This window comes from Bos mutus, chromosome 9, assembly GCF_027580195.1.
Source record: "Bos mutus isolate GX-2022 chromosome 9, NWIPB_WYAK_1.1, whole genome shotgun sequence".
Taxonomy (NCBI): Eukaryota; Metazoa; Chordata; class Mammalia; order Artiodactyla; family Bovidae; genus Bos; species Bos mutus.
In genome coordinates this window covers 33,444,384-33,464,132 of record NC_091625.1, presented here as the reverse complement: position 1 = coordinate 33,464,132, position 19,749 = coordinate 33,444,384, and the positions used below count along the sequence as shown (strand labels likewise).

Below are 19,749 nucleotides of genomic sequence, written 5' to 3'. Positions count from 1 at the left end.
ACTCTGTCTATGAACTTCTGTTTGGAAATTCTAAATGCCCACTTTTATAACTCTTGTAATGGATGCTGAATAGCTATAATTAGATTGAATAGAGTCATTTTTTGTTTTCAATCTTGTTTTTATTGTTAATAAGTGCCCTCCAGGATGGCAATCCACTGTGGCAGAGGATCTTTGAGGCCTAAAGTACATATCTAGGCCGTGAGAGCTACTTTCCTCAAAAATGGAATATATTGTTTGAGTTAATACTTTCTCTAGATCGCATAGCCTGATCCCTGTAGGGGGCTCAGTCACTAACTAGTTAATTCCATCACTCTCTTCCACAGGAAGCCAGGCCCTTCCCACTTACAGTGTCTCAATAGATCCTGAAGTTTACATAACAACTTCCTGTTTGATAAAACAGGCAGTATACGCACAGTTTTGCTATGAATGATGCTTTTGAGAGCTGTGTCTTTGATGTTTCTTTTAGGGATGGTTGCTCACCTTTATAACAGATTGCAAAGAGCCATTCAGATAACTTGCCTATTGTTGGTTGGTCTGGAAAGCAATGCCCCTCTTTCGAGCTCATTAAGGTTTGTCCCCAAGAGCTTCCCCTGGAATTGCCTGCTTGGGTCACTGAGAATGTAATTTGCTGACAGAGGGTCCCTGAACAGCCTGGGGGTAGCAATCAAAATAGCTACAAAGCGTTGCTAACAAGTTGTTGTTGTTTAGTCACTAAGTCCTGTCCAAATCTTGCGAGCCCACAGACTGTAGCCCACCAAGCTCCTCTGTCCATGGGATTTCCCAGACAAGAATAGTGGCGTGGGTTGCCATTTCTTCCTCCAGGGGTATCTTCTGGACCCAGGGATCAAACCCTCATCTCCTGCACTGGCAGGCAGGCTCTTTTCCACTGAGCCACTTGGGAAGGCTCAAGGTCTAATCCTCACAACAGAGCAAAGTAGATATTATCCACAGGTACAGATCAGGAAATTGAGGCTGAGAAATGCAGAGACGTACTCAGTGCAGAGAGTACTCAGATGTACTCAGTACAGAGTACTCTGAAGCTGGAGCTGATTCTCCAGCAGCACTCTACTGTCCAGGGGCTCCTTTCCCACGGATGATGGGGCTTCCCTGGGAAACATCTGTATCTCTAGAGGGACACAGTTTCCATCTTACAAATTAGAAAGCTGGAGAACTCTAGCTCCAGCCCCAGAACTACTAAGACAGAACATTTGCCCTCCATCAAAATACAATCACTGGGGTTTGTTTGAAGGGGTTCTATTTTTTTATTGTGCTTTAAAAAAACAACACATAACATAAAATTTACCATCTTAACCATTTCTTGCTACTGCTGCTGCTGCTAAGTTGCTTCAGTCGTGTCCGACTTCGTGCAACCCCAGAGACGGCAGCCCACCAGGCTCCGCCATCCCCGGGATTCTCCAGGCAAGAACACTGGAATGGGTTGCCATTTCCCTAACCATTTCTTAATGCTAACTATATGCACATTGCTGTGCAACAGAGCTCACAATTTTTTCATCTTACAAAACTCAAACACCATAAAACAACAACTCTCCTTTTTTGCTTCCCCTCAACCCCTTCAAGAAGCCTTCTACTTTGTGCGTCTCAGAGTCTGACTATTTTAGATCCCTCATGTAAGTGAAATCATGCCGTATTTGTCTTTTTGAGACTGGCTTCCTCTACTAAGCACAATGTACTCAAGTTTCATCCATTTTTTGTAGCATATGACAGAATCTCCTCCTTTTTAAGGGCTAAATAATGCTTTGTTATATGTATAGACCACATTTCCCCTTTTTTAAAAGAGATCTAATTGACATATACCATTGTGTGAGTTTAAGGTATACAACGTGTTGGTTTGATTGATACATTTATATGTTTGGTTTTCGCTGTAGCATTAACACCTGCATCATGCCACAGTTTATCGGTGGATGGACACAGGTTGCTTCCGTGTCTTGGCTAGTGTAAATAACGCTGTAATGAACATGGATGTGCAAATATCTCTTCAAGATCCTATTTTCAGCACTTTTGGATATATACCCAGAAGTGGGATTGCCAGAACATATGGTAATTCTGGGTTTTCTTTTATTTTTTGAAGAAACTCTATACTGCTTTTCATAGCAGCTGCACCATTTTGCATTCCTACTAACAATGCAAAAGGGTTCCAATTTTTCCACATCCTCACCAAAACTTGTTATCTGCTGTTTTTTTTAATAGTGGCAACATTATTTTTTATTATGTATGTCTCTGACTCTTATCTTTCCCTAACCTTGACCCATTTTAAGGTTCTTTCCACTTTATTTATCTGTTTGTCTGAATTTTTTAAACATCTGTTACTTCTATAATCTTTAAGGCACTGAAGATACATTTTTAAAAAATCTGTTGCAGAAAGGTTGGCCAAAACCAACATTATGTAGGCATTTGATAACTTTGAGTATAGTATATGTGTTACTGAGTGCCGGGGTCCAGCCCCGGTTGGATCCAGGGATTCCCTCAGGATGATGGCGTTGGCCATTAAGGGATAGCAAAGGCTGAGAGATTTATTAGATGCTCAATAATAACTGGTTTACGCGGGAAATCAATAAAGTTCGTGACACCAAACTTGCTCTGACCACGGAGGTCGCAGGTGCCCTCTCTAATAGCGGAAGGTGCCCCACCTTAGGCACCTTCTCGAGTGGGTCTTAGAAGCCCAGGCAAATAAGTGGTCGCAGAGGACCCCCACACTCCAAATTATTTTGGCATGAAGGAAGAACAGAAGAGAAAAGGAGGAAAAGGAAACAAGAAAGAACGACAGGGGGAGACCAAGCTTCAGTGAGCAAGGCCCGTAGCTTTATTTTCAACAGGGGCTTTTATACCCTAAGTTGCACATAGAGGATAATAGCGGGTGTGAAATCATGCAAAGTCAGCAGTCTTTGATCCTTATCAAAACCAGGGTTTCTTTTCTGCAAACTTACCGTATACAAATGGTTTAGGTGATTTACATCATCTTCTGGCCAGAAGGCCTGTTAACATTTTATGACTCTGATAAAAGTTTGTCAACCATAAGACTTATTTTCGCTTTTCCTGTGGGAGCCGCCCGGTTGAGAGGAGCGTGGCCTTCTCCTCTCCCCGCCATGGCGTGTGCTCGTCCACTGATATCAGTGTACTCCGAAAAGGGGGAGTCCTCTGGCAAAAATGTCACTTTGCCTGCTGTGTTCAAGGCCCCCATTCGACCCGATATTGTTAACTTTGTTCACACCAACTTGCGCAAAAACAACAGACAGCCCTATGCTGTCAGTGAATTAGCAGGTCATCAAACCAGTGCTGAGTCTTGGGGTACCGGCAGAGCTGTGGCTCGAATTCCCAGGGTGCGAGGTGGCTGGACTCACCGTTCTGGTCAGGGCGCTTTTGGAAATATGTGTCGCGGGGGCCGCATGTTTGCGCCAACTAAGACCTGGCGACGTTGGCACGGCAGAGTGAATACGACGCAGAAGCGATAGGCCATCTGCTCTGCACTGGCTGCCTCAGCCTTACTGGCGCTGGTCATGTCTAAAGGTCATCGTATAGAGGAAGTTCCTGAACTTCCTTTGGTGGTGGAAGATAAAGTTGAAGGCTACAAGAAGACCAAGGAGGCTGTGTTGCTTCTGAAGAAACTTAAGGCCTGGAATGATATCAAAAAGGTCTATGCCTCTCAGCGAATGAGAGCTGGCAAAGGCAAGATGAGAAACCGTCGCCGTATCCAGCGCAGGGGACCCTGCATCATCTATAATGAGGACAATGGTATCATCAAGGCCTTCAGAAACATCCCTGGAATTACTCTGCTTAATGTAAGCAAGCTGAACATTTTGAAACTTGCTCCTGGTGGTCACGTGGGACGTTTCTGCATTTGGACTGAAAGTGCTTTCCGAAAGTTAGATGAGCTGTATGGCACTTGGCGTAAAGCAGCCTCCCTCAAGAGTAACTACAACCTCCCTATGCACAAGATGCTCAATACAGACCTTAGCAGAATCTTGAAAAGCCCAGAAATCCAAAGAGCACTCCGAGCACCACGCAAGAAGATTCATTGCAGAGTCCTGAAGAAGAATCCACTGAAAAACCTGAGAATCATGTTGAAGCTTAATCCATATGCAAAGACCATGCGCAGGAACACCATTCTTCGACAGGCCAGGAATCACAAAATCCGCATGGATAAGGCAGCAGCAGCACTAGAAGCCAAATCAGATCAGAAAGGGGTTCAGGGCAAGAAGCCTGTGGTGGGAAACCAAGAAAAGAAGGCTGTTGGCGATAAGAAGCTGAAGAAGCCTGTGGTGGGAAAAAAGGCTGCAGGGACCAAGAAACCAGCAGCTGAAAAGAAGCCCACAGAAAAGAAACCCACCTCAGAGGAAAAGAAGGCTGCTGCGTAAACTTAAATTTGTTTATTCCATAAATGCCGAATCATTTGGGACAGCTGATTTTGAATAAAGAAAGGCTTGAACAAAGAGGCAATGAGAAAAAAAAAAAAAGACTTATTTTCTCTAAGAGTAATTATTTTAAAGTTTGGCGCCATCCTCCGAAGGTGTTAGATAAAGTTGCATTCCTATAGGGCAAAGGTGCAGTGGGTTTACAACAAAGGAAAGAATTTATTATCTTAAGGGTCTAAAGTTGTTAACACCAAGGCCACTAGTTATTTTTCCTACATACCAACTATATTAATTAATACACTTTCAAGGATACAATACAGGGGATGTGGAAACTTGGCAGCAAGCATTGGCTCAACAATGAAATCGTCTACTAGTTCTATTCTGACAATTTCTAACTCTCCGATGAGGCTCTATACTATTTGAATATCTTAAGCTTCTCGTGCTTCTCGAGGCTGGGAGACTGTAAACAATCGTATGCATAGCTGTAGGAGTCCGGGTAAACCTGTCAGGCAAGTTAGAGAGCCATCTGAGGGGTTTGTGAACTAAAACACTCTTGTCACACCCAGGAACTTTATTAACTGGAGCTGTAAGTTAACTCTTTCTCAGTGAGAGAGATGGTGGTGGGGGACAGCCCCCCGTAAAGTCAGAGGTGTAGGTGAGAGCACAAAGCAGTAAAGTAGGCAGACTCTGGTTTTGGGGGTAGATGCTCAAGAATTTCCAGGGGGACTCCTGAGGCTTGATCCCGCCTTTGCGTATGTTGAGCCTCCTTCCTCACGACCTTTGCCATGGGCAGAGTTCCTCATGCTGGCTCCTGGCAACTGAGTACTGAGAGAAATGATAAAATTGAATTGTAGATTTTTCTGAACAGTGTGGAGCTGAGGCTAAAAGATCATGCTATGATCCAAATACCTCTCCATCATCACCTGTCTTCTCTGTACCCACTCAAGTAAGATTAACATTGTTAGAAAAACTATCATTAGCTAAGGCATGTCCTAGACTGTCAAGTGAAAATCCATTTCCTTTGTTATGCAGACAAATATATTTATTAATTTAAAGTAAATAAAAATAAACATTGTGCTCTCCTACCAACTTACACTTCTACATAAATCTGTAATCAAGTTGCTTAGAAAGGTAGAATTCAAATGTACTAGAACCTTATCTCATAAAATTAAAGACCATTTGCTGAGACAAAGTGATAAAATGATAAAATTCCATGAAGAAAGTGGTCTGCACTGAGGACCTATTATTTATGACAGACTATTTCCCATACATTTTTATCCTTCAGTACTCACTATAGCCCTCTATGTAAATATTACACAGCTGAGCGACTTCACTTTCACTTTTCACTTTCCTGCATTGGAGAAGGAAATGGCAACCCACTCCAGCATTCTGGCCTGGAGAATCCCAGGGATGGGGGAGCCTGGTGGGCTGTCATCTATGGGGTCACACAGAGTTGGACATGACTGAAGTGACTTAGCAGCAGCAGCAGCACCCTCACAACCTGATTACCTCCTAAAGGCTCCACCTTTGAATACAATCACATTGGGGATTAGAGCTTCAACAAATGAATTCTGGGGAAGACACAGCAATTCAGTCTATAGCATAGGAGCTACTGTAAACAACGGTATTAAATTCAACTTCCTGGGCCAATGTTTTCTGGCCCTACTTGAAGGTGAATCCAGTTGGGTTTATTCCTAAGGCATGTCTTGAGGACTAGGACATAGTCAACAGTGGGACTTGATATTATGTACTATTTATCAAATTTAGGGACTGGTGACCGATCACATCTTTACACCCATATTTTTTAAGTCTTCTCCTCTGTTGAATGTATTTGAGATTCAATGCACCAGCTTGCAGTCACCAAATTTTCCATGGGAAGTGAGGTTGCTCTTACTTTTCATTAGAAGGGAGAAAATACACCTGATTTCCAGCCGGAGACATGACAGGGAAGTATCAAAGACAAAAGACAGCAATGTTAGGATCACTGAGACCAAGTAAAAAGTCAAGACTACAAGCCAGAAGTACTATTAGGATGAGGGTCTCAGAGGCAAGTCAATAAACCAACCTGATTTGAGGACAAGGTCTACTGATGAAGGATAGCAAGTTCTCATCATGCTGTTCATGCCCATCTGACTGAGGTGTGAAAAACAGCTTTGATGCTCAAAGAATAGAAGTACAACAGTGGAAATGACAAGCTGAGGAACTGAAGCTTTTGTTGAGGTCTCAGCTGCTTACTTCTGCACAGTATCCTGGGTCAGTGGCTCACTTCTGTTAGAGTACAAGCTTGATTAGATTATTACCCTGGAGAAGACTGTCTCTTTTCTACCTGCCTGGCTTTGATGACAGTAAGGCTTATTTCTTCCTATTCTTCTGCATGTTCAGATATTACAGAAACTCTATAAGCCTCTTAATTTACTCTGCAGAAAATCTGCTCTACAATGTACTGTGTGCTGTGTCACCAAAATGTGTTATTTGAAAAGAAGCAGGTTCAATCCCTGGTCTGTAAAGATTCCACATGCCACAGGACAGGTGGGCCCAGGAATTGCAACTACTGAAGCCCAGGCACCCTGGAGCCCATGCTCTGAAACAATGGAGATCACTGCAATGAGAGGCTCCCATTCACTGCAGCTGGAGAGTAGCCCCCACTCTCCACAACTGGAGAAAGCCCGTGCACAGCAATGAAGACCCAGAGCAGCCATAAAATAAATAAATAAATCTTAAAAAAAAAAAAAAAAGATTCAAGCAGGTGAATGGATCTCAAACACTATAAATCCAAAGAAATCTACAGAATGGCATGTCATAATTAAACTTCTAAAAACTAAAGGCAAATAAAAAAAATTTAGAAAATAATACCTTACTATGGTGGGGGAAATATCAGAATGACAGCAGATTTCTCACCAGAAATCATGGCAACTGGAAGGAAGTTGAACACTATTTTCAAGTACTGAAAGAAGTCAACCAGAATCTTGCACCCAGAGAAAATGTCTTTTAAGAATGAAAACAAAATCAACACATTCTCAAAGGAAGGAAAAATAAGAACTTATCTCCAGTTCAGTTCAGTTCAGTCGCTCAGTCGTGTCCGACTCTTTGCGACCCCACGAATCGCAGCACGCCAGGCCTCCCTGTCATCACCAACTCCTGGAGTTCACTCAGACTCACGTCCATCGAGTCAGTGATGCCATCCAGCCATCTCATCCTCTGGCGTCCCCTTCTCCTCCTGCCCCTAATCCCTCCCAGCATCAGAGTCTTTTCCAATGAGTCAACTCTTCCCATGAGGTGGCCAAAGTACTGGAGTTTCAGCTTTAGCATCATTCCTTCCAAAGAAATCCCAGGGCTGATCTCCTTCAGAATGGACTGGTTGGATCTCCTTGCAGTCCAAGGGACTCTCAAGAGTCTTCTCCAACACCACAGTTCAAAAGCATCAATTCTTCAGTGCTCAGCCTTCTTCACAGTCCAACTCTCACATCCATACATGGCCACAGGAAAAAACACAGCCTTGACTAGACAGACCTTTGTTGGCAAAGTAATGTCTCTGCTTTTCAGTATGCTATCTAGGTTGGTCATAACTTTCCTTCCAAGGAGTAAGTGTCTTTTAATTTCATGGCTGCAGTCACCATCTGCAGTGATTTTGGAGCCCCCCAAGATAAAGTCTGACACTGTTTCCACTGTTTCCCCATCTATTTCCCATGAAGTGATGGGACCAGATGACATGATCTTCGTTTTCTGAATGTTGAGCTTTAAGCCAACTTTTTCACTCTCCACTTTCACTTTCATCAAGAGGCTTTTGAGTTCCTCTTCATTTTCTGCCATAAGGGTGGTGTCATCTGCATATCTGAGGTGATTGATATTTCTCCCAGCAATCTTGATTCCAGCTTGTGTTTCTTCCAGTCCAGCGTTTCTCATGATGTACTCTGCATATAAGTTAAATAAGCAGGGTGACAATATACAGCCTTGACATACTCCTTTTCCTATTTGGAACCAGTCTGTTGTTCCATGTCCAGTTCTAACTGTTGCTTCCTGACCTGCATACAGATTTCTCAAAAGGCAGGTCAGGTGGTCTGGTATTCCCATCTCTTTCAGAATTTTCCACAGTTTATTGTGATCCATTCAGTCAAAGGCTTTGGCATAGTCAATAAAGCAGAAATAGATGTTTTTCTGGAACTCTCTTGCTTTTTCCATGATCCAGCAGATGTTGGCAATTTGATCTCTGGTTCCTCTGCTTTTTCTAAAACCAGCTTGAACATCAGGAACTTTTATCTCCAGTAGATGTACTTAAAGAATGGCTGAAGAAATTCCTTAAACAGAAAGGGAATTTTAATGGAAGAAACCCTGGAATATAAGGAGGGAAGGAAGAACACAGAAACCAAAAATACAGGTAAATACAAACTAAAGCCATAGCAAGAAGAAGCAAGGAAATAATAAAGGTGAAAACAGAAATCAATGATAGCAAAATTTTTTTTAATTACAGAAAATCAATAAAATAGAGAGTTGGGTCTTTGGGGGGGAAAAACAAAGTTTGACAAATCTCTAGCAAAACTGATGAAACAGAGAGAAGATACAAATTACCAATATTAGGAATGAAAATAGAGATAGCACCCCAGATTGTGCAGACATCAAAAGAATCACAAGGGAACATTTACAATACAAACAACTCTACACATATATTTGACAACTTAGATGAAATAAACCTCTTTTTTTTGAAAGATGTGGACTACTATAATTCAGTCCATATGAAATACTTTGTAGATCCCTGTAACTATTAAGGAAATTCATTTCATGAGTAAAAATCCTCCAAAAAACAAATGTGCAGGCCCAGATGCTTTCACTGGAGAAATCTACCAAACATTAAAAAAATAATAATTATATACAAACTTCCCAGAAAACAGAAAAGGAGAGAATAATTTCAATTCATTTTATAAAGCTAATTTTACCCTGACTCTGAAATGGACAGCAAACAAACAAAGAAAAAACATCGCAGAAACATACAGACCAATATTCCTCAACAGTACATATTCTAAATCCCTAACAATATATAATTAGCAATGTATAAAAAGAATTAGATTCCATAACCAAGTGGGGCTTATGCCAGATTTAAAAGGCTGATTTAATATTTGAAAATAAATCACTGTCATCACCATATTAGAAAGCTAAAAAAGAAAATGTACATGCTCATATCAATTGAAGCTGGGAAAATATTCAGTAATTCGGTATTCACTCACTCACCAAAAAACTCAGAAAAATAGAAATAGAAAGGAAATCCCTCAACTTCATAAAGAAAATCTATCAGAACCCCTACAGCTAACGTCATATTTAATGTGAAAGTCTTATGCCTTCCCACTAAGATTGGGAACAAGGTAAGGATGTCTGCTCTCACCATTAGAAGCTCTAGTCAGTTCAGTAAGACCAAAAAAAAAAAGAAAAGAAAAGAAAAGAAAGGGCATAAGATCAGAAAAAAAGAAAATAAAACTTTTTTAAATTAATTAATTAATTTTAATTGGAGCCTAATTACTTTACGATATTGTAGTGGTTTGTTGAAAACATGATTGTCCACATAGGGAAGACCCCGGGAATCTACCAGAACTTCCTAGAACATAAAGGTGAGTTAAGCAAGGAATGGCTTGATTTGTAAGTTTTGGGACAGGTCCAGACAGTTCTTTCTCTCTCTTCCCACTTATTAATCTACTGGCGGGAGTAATTCGGTCTGTATTCACTGTAGGATTCGGGGGATATTTCATTCAACTCATATTCTGTATTTATCAAGTCTGTCTGCCCACACTACCCCAATACTAAAACAAAACGGCTTTTTTATTGAAAGCAAAAAGCTACTATTTTTATATAGCTAAAACAGATCATATAAATCTTTTCACCTTGATTGTATAGGGAACAGCACATATAGGTAGCCTAGACTAAACTGTCATAAGAAGAAATATGGACTCATTTAGGTTTCAGAAAGAACTAAAGCACAGCCATAAAGCAAAAATAATTTAGGAGTTTGAAGCAAAAATAAGGATGTCTGTTTTGCAAAGGACACACTGGACAAAATCTGGTAGATGGACATACTAGACATACTGGTAGATGAAAAACTGGGGGAAGATATTTGTGACTCCTACACAGACAAGGAACCAACATTTGGAATACATTCATATATATACATAAATCACCCTGAAAAATCTAGGACTTGTTTCAGAAAACAGGCAAATTGTATGACATATCATTTACAAAAACCTAACTGCCTAACATGTGTATCGACAGCTGTCCAAACTTTAAAATGAATTTTTTAAAAGTTTTTATTGCAAGATATTTGTTTTACAATATTGTACTGGTTTCAGCCATACACCAACATGAATCAGTGATAGGATACATATGTTCCCTCCCTCTGAAGCCTCCCTCCCACCTCCCACCCCGTTCCACCCCTTACTTACTTTAGGTCCACAGACCCCCAGCTGGAGTTCCTTGAATCATACAGAAAATTCCCACTGGCTATCTATTTTGCATATATTAGTGTATATGTTCAGAGAAGACAATGGCACCCCACTCCAGTACTCTTGCCTGGAAAATCCATGGACGGAGGAGCCTGGTGGGCTGCAGTCCGTGGGGTCGCTAAGAGTCGGACATGACTGATCGACTTCACTTTCATTTTTTACTTTCATGCATTGGAGAAGGAAATGGCAACCCACTCCAGTGTTCTTGCCTGGAGAATCCCAGGGACAGAGGAGCCTAATGGGCTGCAGTCCGTGGGGTCGCTAAGAGTCGGACATGACTGATCGACTTCACTTTCATTTTTTACTTTCATGCATTGGAGAAGGAAATGGCAACCCACTCCAGTGTTCTTGCCTGGAGAATCCCAGGGACAGAGGAGCCTAATGGGCTGCTGTTTATGGGGTCTCACAGAGTCAGACATGACTGAAGCGACTTAGCAGCAGCAGCAGCAGCAGCAGTGTATATGTTTCCATGCTAGTGTCTCCAGTAGTCTCACCCTCTCCTATCTATCCCATTTCCCTGCGTCCATGAGTCTGTTCTCTATATCTGCCTCAATAATGAATTTTAAATGCTGTGAAACACCAGCTTATACTCTGTGAGAATGGCAAAAATAGAAAGTAAGATAATATAAAATTTGGTGGGGACATTGGATAATAGGGACCCTCCTGCACTGCTGGAAGGAGTGTAGACAGGTGCAACCATTCTGGACAGTAATTTGGCAGTGCTCAATCAGGTACCCACAGCTCTGTGACCCAGCTGGGAACATAATGGGACACGCATGAGGATGTAGAGGAATCAAGACATCTGTCACTTGAGGGATTGAGCAAAGTGAAATGTGGTGTTTGTACACCTTGGAGCACCATGCAACATTTAGAATAAATAAACTGGGTATGCATATAACAACATAGACAGCTATTAAAAACAGAAAAGACCCAGAATAGGACTTTGTATGTGCAAATTTGTATAAAGTTTTAAAACACACACTCAAACAACAATGCTTTTTATAAAGTTGCATGTGAATTCAAGAAAACATAAACTACATTAGTTTTGTTGCCTGTAGTGGGGAAGAAAACAGGGGTGGTGTATAAATAACTAAGCATAAAGGGGCTTGGTATAGACTCTTGATGTTGATGACACTGTGACTTGCAATGAGTATCTTGGCTCAATCCTCTGAATCTAAGGTAAGTAACGAAGAAGATGAAGGAGTAATGGGAGGCTGGTTGTATAGAAGAGTGAAAGCTAAGATGATTTCATGTAACATCATCTAAGTGGAGTTGATAAACCAGACAGTCACATTAGGCATGCACAGCTCAGCTGCTTCCTGTTTTTTTGGGAGGGAGGCCTCATCATGTAAGCCTGCTTCCATCCTGGGCTGTCTAGGATTGGGTGGGAAAATTCTCCTAATTTTGTAGTTTAGTCAGCAGGCCTAGTTGGATCTCACATTTGCAACCAAGGACTATTGGTAATGGCTTCCATTTTTACTCTATTACTTAAATTGTTTAAAATGGGACAGGGGAGAGGGCTACTATTTATTGGGAGCTGACCCAGAGACTATGACTGTCATAGGCACTCACTAACCTGAACTGCATTGCTTTTATTATTTGGCAACTAATTTTTTCTACCATCTTACCAACCTGGATCAAGATACAGCATGGACTTGGCAAAAAGCTGTGGAGTACTGAGTTGAGTCATAAAGGTCATGATCTCACGACTGGAGAGGAATGAAGCCATTAACAGAGCCTGACATTGATTCCAGTGGTGAAGCGCTGAAAGATGGACCTCAGTTCTTGTCTTCTTTGAAGAAAGAATTTGGCCAAGACTGTGAAAAAGACGAAAGCACTTATTAGAAGCAAACTATGTCTGGAAGAAGCAAAGTGCGTGGAAGAGCATGCAGGTGAGCTCAGGTGAGCCACAAAAAGGGCGGCTTAGGTTGCCTCTATAGGAGCAGTTTTCTGGGTTGTCTCTGGCCAGTCACCTCTATATTTGGTCCTGGTGTAAGCATGGAGGGGCTTCCCAGGTGGTGCTAGTAGTAAAGAGCCCACTTGCCAATTCAGGAGACATGAGACGTGGGTTCGATCCCTGGGTTGGGAAGATCCCCTGGAGAAGGGCACGGCAACCCACTCCAGCCTGGAGAATCTCCATGGACAGAGGAGCCTGGCAGGCTACAGTCCATGGGGCTGCACAACTGAAGTGACTTGGCAGGCAGGCAACGGGGCATGGATCTCTCAGTCCCGATGGATTCCAGCTTCTCCCTCCTTTTGTCCTTCCCCCAGACTGAGGGCCTTCTCTGTGCGTGTGTCAAGGAAATCCACAGGAATGCACCCAGTCAGGGTCCGCTGCTGGTAAGCCATCTCAAAGCGTTGCCAGGAGACCAGGTGCAGCTGCTCAGACTGGGGCCTGGATATCTCCCACCTCAATATCAGAGCTTGTTGACTCAGGTTTGTGAGTAAAATTACATGAGCTTGCTTATCAGTCTTTTTGCTGGCTACTTTCAATTATTACTGTGTTCTTAGGGTGTGGCATACGAGGAGGAAACATGAGATGGGGGCCGTGGCGTGCTGGGAAAAACAGGCAGCGAAGGAGGTAACAAGGGAGCCAGACAGCGTGTAAAACCCTTAGTCATCGTGGCGTGCCTCCCGCAGCACAGTCCCTGATGTCCCTGAACCTTAGTACAAAGGTGAAGTGTTCCTCCACATATTCTGTTCAGTTAGGCAAGAAAATGTCTGTTACAGCTTTAGTAGATTGCCATTAAAACTAAGAGGCTATTTAATATAGCTAACTTCAGCTATCTTAAAAACTGCTCATGTACCACACCTAATTTCCCAATCTCGTTTGATAAAGACTTAAGACTTGATAGTACTATTTAAAAATAATTATTATATTTACAGAGTCCACTCTTGGTACTTTTCTAAAAATGTATGTCTTATTCTTTTCCACAGTTGTCAAAGTAATAAATCCAAGTCATTATTAGGAGTTCCAAGTCCTTTCCTAAAGCCAATGAAATGTGTAAGAGTTTTAAACAAAAGAGGTATCTGTAGTTTGTCATTATTTATTTCAAGTTTTCCATTGCTTTAGGGAATGTTGTGAATTTGCAACGTATATATTTTGCGTTATGTAATTGTACACTTTGATCAGAAACACACAGTTAAATAGTAACCTGTAATACATTTATATTACATATGTAGCTAGGTTTGCAAATTTTCTGTCCAACTTAGAATGATAATAACTTTTAATTTCTTCAGTTCAAGTTTGAGGAAACACCATGTTTGAAAACCTGGGCGGGCAGTAATGTTTCTAGTAGGACTGTGTATATGAGTTCGGTCACTTAGTCATGTCCAATTCTTTGCAACCCCATGGACTATAGCCCATCTGGCTTCTTTGTCCATGGAATTTTCCAGGCAGGAATACTGGAGTGGGTTGCCATTTGCTACTCCAGGGGAATCTCCCTGACCAGGAATCAAACTAATGTCTCCTGCATCCGTAGGCAGATTCTTTACCACTGTGCCACCTGGGAAGCCCCTCTAATAGGACTAGAAACACACATTTTGCAGTGTCTGTACTTTGATTTTTGCAGCCCTCGTATTCTCTCAGATGCTTAAATTTCTGTGTGCACTGAATTAGAAGCAATCAATATAAATGAGAAAACATCTTTATAACGCAGAGTAGAAATTTGCTGGGAATTATTTATTGATCATGCAAACTTCAGAAGCTGAACATATAGTTTTAAATTCTTTTTCTGCTTAAAATACAGTATGTGATTGTTGTAAAAAGGTAAAACATTCCAGAAGTATAGGACAGAATTAGGATTTTTTCTTCTTCATTCCTTTTCCTCACCCACACTAGAAAAACACTGTCAGGTTTTTGTGGGAATTCCTCAAGAATTTGCAAAATTGAGTTTTGATTTTGCCTCAAGAACATCACTATTTACGTGTAACTGATATTTTGTGATTATATTGCCCATCACATAGATAAACTTTTTAAAAGCAGATGAAATTTGGTTCACTATCTGTAAAGTTATCATAGGGACTTTAAGGAATCACTTCCCAGTGTTAGACTGACTCATTTTAGATTCCATTCTTTGGAACAAGAAGAGCTGGTTAGGCCTGTTTCTCTTGGTTCCCACAATCTTTTCGTGACCCAATCCAACTTTACCTCAAACTGTTACACACCCAGTAAAACTTGCTTTCACGTTATTGATATATTTTTACTTTTAATAGTTCTTGGATAAATTACTTTTTTTGCTTCTTTTCTTTGTAGGAAAAAAGTCAGCTGGTGTAAGTACTAGCAGCTTAAACTCTGATGAAAGCCTCTGCCAAAGCAAGAAAAGCTTTTGGGACAATACCAAGTTCTTTGTACCCTGTGCTGTGCTGTGCTTAGTCACTCAGTCGTGTCTGACTCTTTGCAACCCTATGGACTCTAGCCCACCAAGTCCTCTGTCCATGGGATTCTCCAGGCAAGAATACTGGAGTGGGTTGCCATGCCCTCCTCCAGGGGGTCTTCCCAACCCAGGGACTGGACCCAGGTCTCCGGCATTGCAGGTGGATTCTTTATAGTCTGAGTCACCAGGGAAGCCCTCTTGGTATCCTAGATAGATAAAAAAGCTTAGCAATTTGTCATTTTACACTTTACAGTCCATTAAAGAGGTAGATAGTTGATCTCTATTGATTTGCAACAGAAATTCTTGGCACATTAAATGGATGAATAAAAGTAGGAGAGTAATTCTCAATCTTATGTTTCCAATTAATAATGTTTAATTAAAGTGACAAATGCTTACTAAATAAGTAGATAAATGTGCTTTTAAATTAATGGTTAAATACATGGCTTTAACAAAGATGTGGCAATATTTTCTCATCAATAATTGAAAAGCTAAATAGTCTGAGTCTATTCATAAATTCATTCACTCATTTGTTGTTTGGTTAATATATCAAGCCATCTATGCATCTATCTTTCTTTTTATCCATCTATCTTCTCAAAAAGTACTTTGCAGAACACCTTATCTGGAGGTGGCACTGGGAGAATAAAAAAGCAAACAAAAAAATCCCATAAAACATCAAAGGTATCCCCAGAGGCTAAACAACAATGCTCTGGATATAATTCTTGAAGTGGATTTTTTTTGGGTAGTGTTTCTTTTTTAAAAATCATAATATTGATTTATATGTATCTTAAGGGGATTTTCTAAGAAACTAAAATTAGAGGTAAAAATGTATACTTTCAAAGCCCCACCCTAGAAGATCTTGATTTAGGAGGTCTGGATCTGTCATTTACTAACTGTGAGCTCTTGTTCAAATAGTTTTATTTTTCTTTGCTGGATTCCTCATCTATAACAGAGAGATAATAAAACCTACATTTGAAGCTCATCAAGAATATGATACTATACATAAGAACCTTTGGGACTCCAAACTGTTATACCGTTCTAAGGTAAGTCATATATAAGGTGCCTCAATGAAGCACAAACACATTTTCAGGGGCATAGAGCCTTTTTCTTAGTTTTGACAAACACTGTTAATGGCTAGTGATATTCTGTTCTAAGTAATCAGTCAATGTTTGTGAGTTAAGAAAAATACATATCTAAAATTTTTTTCTGATTGATTCCAGTGAGGGGTGTGGGGAGGACTGGGAGAGAGGAAGGATGGACAGAGGAGAGAAGAGGTGTGGAACGTGGGCTGAGAAGATGGAAGTGGGCAGGAAGAATTAGTGTGTGGGATGGTGGCTCTGCAGACCATGGCTGACCATGGATGTTCTTGTCCTGGTCATCCTTCTGGGGATCTCAGTCATCCTGAGAGCCCTTGGAAATTTTGAAAGTACACTTTGAAACCCTAGAGTGTTAGCTCTAGAAAAGAATGCACAATTATCCATTCCAATGTTCCCAGTTTTGAAAGAGGAAATAGTACCAGAGAGGTTAAGTGCCTTAGTCAAAGTCACACAGCCAGTTAGCGGCAGGGACACATGATAATCAGCATGAGTTGATTTGACACCGGGCCATTTCAGAATTCTAAAACATAAAGTGGTTTAGTTGCTAAGTCATGTCCAACACTTGTGAACCCAAGACTGCCAGGCTCCTCTGTACAAGGGATTTCCCAGGCAAGAATACTGCTGTGAGTTACAATTTCCTGCTCCAGGGGATCTTCCTGACCCAGGGATTGAACCCAGGTCCCGTGCATTTCAGGCAGTCTCCCACATTGCAGGCAGATTCTTTACTGGCTGAGCCACCAGGTAAGCTCTACAACATAACTGCCCATATCACATTGGTGTCAGGATTAGTGAGGGGCCGGGATGGGTGCAGCTCAGATGCATGCTACTAGAGCACATGTTACTAGCACTAGTCTGCTGACCACACTAACTCTTCCCAGATTTTGGCCCCCATTCTATGAGAACGCTCTTATCTCTCCATTGGGTTACATCTTACCTTCTATGATTTCACTTTTGAAATTACAATATTTTTTATTTTTTATATTTAAATGTGTGCATTTTTATTGGTGATGCAAAAAACCCAAAATATTTGTACTTGAATCCATGGCGACCCCATGGACTGCAGCTCCTCTGTCTATGGGGTTTTCCAGGCAAGAGTACTGGAGTGGGTTGCCATTACCTTCTCTGGTCATGAGGGTAGAGCCCTAATGATCTTGGCCCCATAAGCTAAGCCTGACACTCAGTGCCCAGGACAAATTTCAACATTCAAGTTAAGGGTTTGTGTCTGTTATGAGTGGGGTGTCTGCATGACAGCTGCTAAAGACATGTAGTTCCAGGAGAAGTAAGAGGACCCTGGCTTAGTCTGTTTGCGGAAATGATCCAGCCTCAAAATTCCCCTCGCTGCCTCTCAGCCAGGCAAACAGCTCTGGTCTTTGGACTGCAGGTAGCAACTGTGATGACAGCAGAACCTAGAACTCTCCTCCAGAAATGCACACCGATCTTCCCCTCCATCTCAGTCTCCCACAAGAGAGTGGAAGCAGGCCACTGCTTAGTCACGGTCTTTTAAGCCTGGAGGGGGAAGCAGCCCCCCTGTGCCTCTTCTGAAGGTGTTTGGGAAAAAAACAAAATAGAAACTATGAAGTTACCCTAAATCTCACCCAACACACCACAGGAAACAGAAATGAAATTTCAAATCCATGTGGGTAACAGTAGTTTCCATAAATCATTTTCTTGGCTTCACAACTTTTCCAGCCTCAGGGGCTCTCTGAGTGTAGGTAAACTAAGAACCCATTAGGTAAACTAAGAACCCATTCAGATGAAGTATACGAATGTTCTTCCAGAACTATTTTTTTAAACTACACAAATGTATTGCAGGCAGCTAGAACTTGAAAATGGGAGAAGGCAATGGCACCCCACTCCAGTACTCTTGCCTGGAAAATCCCATGGATGGAGGAGCCAGGTAGGCTGCAGTCCATGGGGGTCGCTAAGAGTCGGACATGACTGAGCGACTTCACTTTCACTTTCACTTTCCACTTTCATGCATTGGAGAAGGAAATGGCAACCCACTCCAGTGTTTTTGCCTGGAGAATCCCATGGACGGAGAAGCCTGGTAGGCTGCAGTCCATGGGGTCGCACAGAGTGGGATACGACTGAAGCGACTTAGCAGCAGCAGCAGCAGCAGAACTTGAAAGCAGGGATATTCCTTGAAAGTTAACACTGTAAATCAACAGATAATGAAGGGAACATGGGGAAAAGTCTCAGCAGGAGAAAGCCGACTCTCTCATTAACATCCAAAGAAGAAATGGAAATTAGAGAAAGGCCAGCTTAGGAGGCAAGCTAGACAGTGCTCTGTTAAGTCCTGTGCTGGGAGAGGATTTGGTCAGCTTATTCTAGCTGTGTATCACTGGTGGCTTCCCTTGTGGCTCAGCTGATAAACAATCCGCCTGCAATGTGGGAGCCCTGAGTTCAATCCCTGGGTTGGGAAGATCTCCTGGAGGAGGAAAAGGCTACCCACTTCAGTATTCTGGCCTGGAGAATTCTGTGAACTGTATAGTCCATGGGGTCACAAAGAGTCAGACACAACTGAGTGACTTTTACTCACTCACTCAGCGCTGGTGGCAGAACTACACAGATGGTGATGACAAAGACTCTCTCCTTGATCAAACTAACGTCAGACTCCTCCAAGCCCCCTTTCTGATTAAACCTCACCCTTGAGTCCTCTCTGGCCTGCTTAGTCCAGTTTTAGCAAGATTTCTGCTAAGTCAGTTTAGAGAGAATCCCCCATCCTTAATATCTGATTACCCCTGATATCTGATCGAATTCCTCATTCTCCACCTTTGATGTATAAATCCTTGACCTGCCCTCAGCAGGAATCCTGTTAAGTGGGTTCAACAAGAATCCCCCTTGCATTGATGTCTCCTCCTAGTATCGTCCCATCGACTCCTTGTCACTCTGCTCCTTGCCTGGAAATCCCCGGCTGTCTTTGCCATATTCAGAGGTGAACCTTGATCTCTCTCCACTATTGCCATAGTCTTGACCCCTATTGCAATAGTCCTGAACAAAGTCTTCCTTACAGTTTTAATAAGAGTCAGAACAAGATTGTACTTTAATAGGATTGAGAGGTGGGAAAGACAAGCATCCTTACTTTGTTGCTGCTAACATTAGAATCCCTCAGTCAACTTTGCTTTTCTTTATGTTTACCTAACAACCTCTGATGGAGTTTAGCTCCCAAAGTTGTTTTCTGCTGAAGAGACTGTACCTCACCATCTTACAGTTCTCACTAATATTTAATATACTGGCATTGGTGCTGGTTTGTATACTTCTGTGACTAACTTAATCATGGAGCAGTATACCCATGGCAAACACAATGACAGAAAACAAGTTTCTGGGCCCACAAAAGAGAGGCCCAGAAGGTGAGACCTGGCCACAGTGAGCTACTGCTGGAGCTTAGATGATGGAGCTACTAGTGAATATCAGCAACCAGTTTTTG

General features: G+C 41.8%; 1 protein-coding gene and 1 pseudogene across 1 annotated transcript; both read left to right on the top strand.

Annotated features, from left to right (window-relative positions):
• Window positions 1–3,055: 3,055 nt before the first annotated feature.
• On the top strand, window positions 3,056–4,451 carry LOC102268896 (large ribosomal subunit protein uL4-like). Its single transcript, XM_070376372.1, has one exon. It carries the CDS (start codon window positions 3,105–3,107, stop codon window positions 3,468–3,470), a length of 366 nt encoding a protein of 121 aa, XP_070232473.1. The 5' UTR covers window positions 3,056–3,104; the 3' UTR covers window positions 3,471–4,451.
• Window positions 3,516–4,373, top strand: LOC138989143 (large ribosomal subunit protein uL4 pseudogene; annotated as a pseudogene).
• Window positions 4,452–19,749: the final 15,298 nt, after the last annotated feature.

Bases quoted from the DNA above. Each gene is read 5' to 3' on its own strand.
- LOC102268896 (XM_070376372.1), top strand. From the start codon at position 3,105: ATGGCGTGTGCTCGTCCACTGATATCAGTGTACTCCGAAAAGGGGGAG.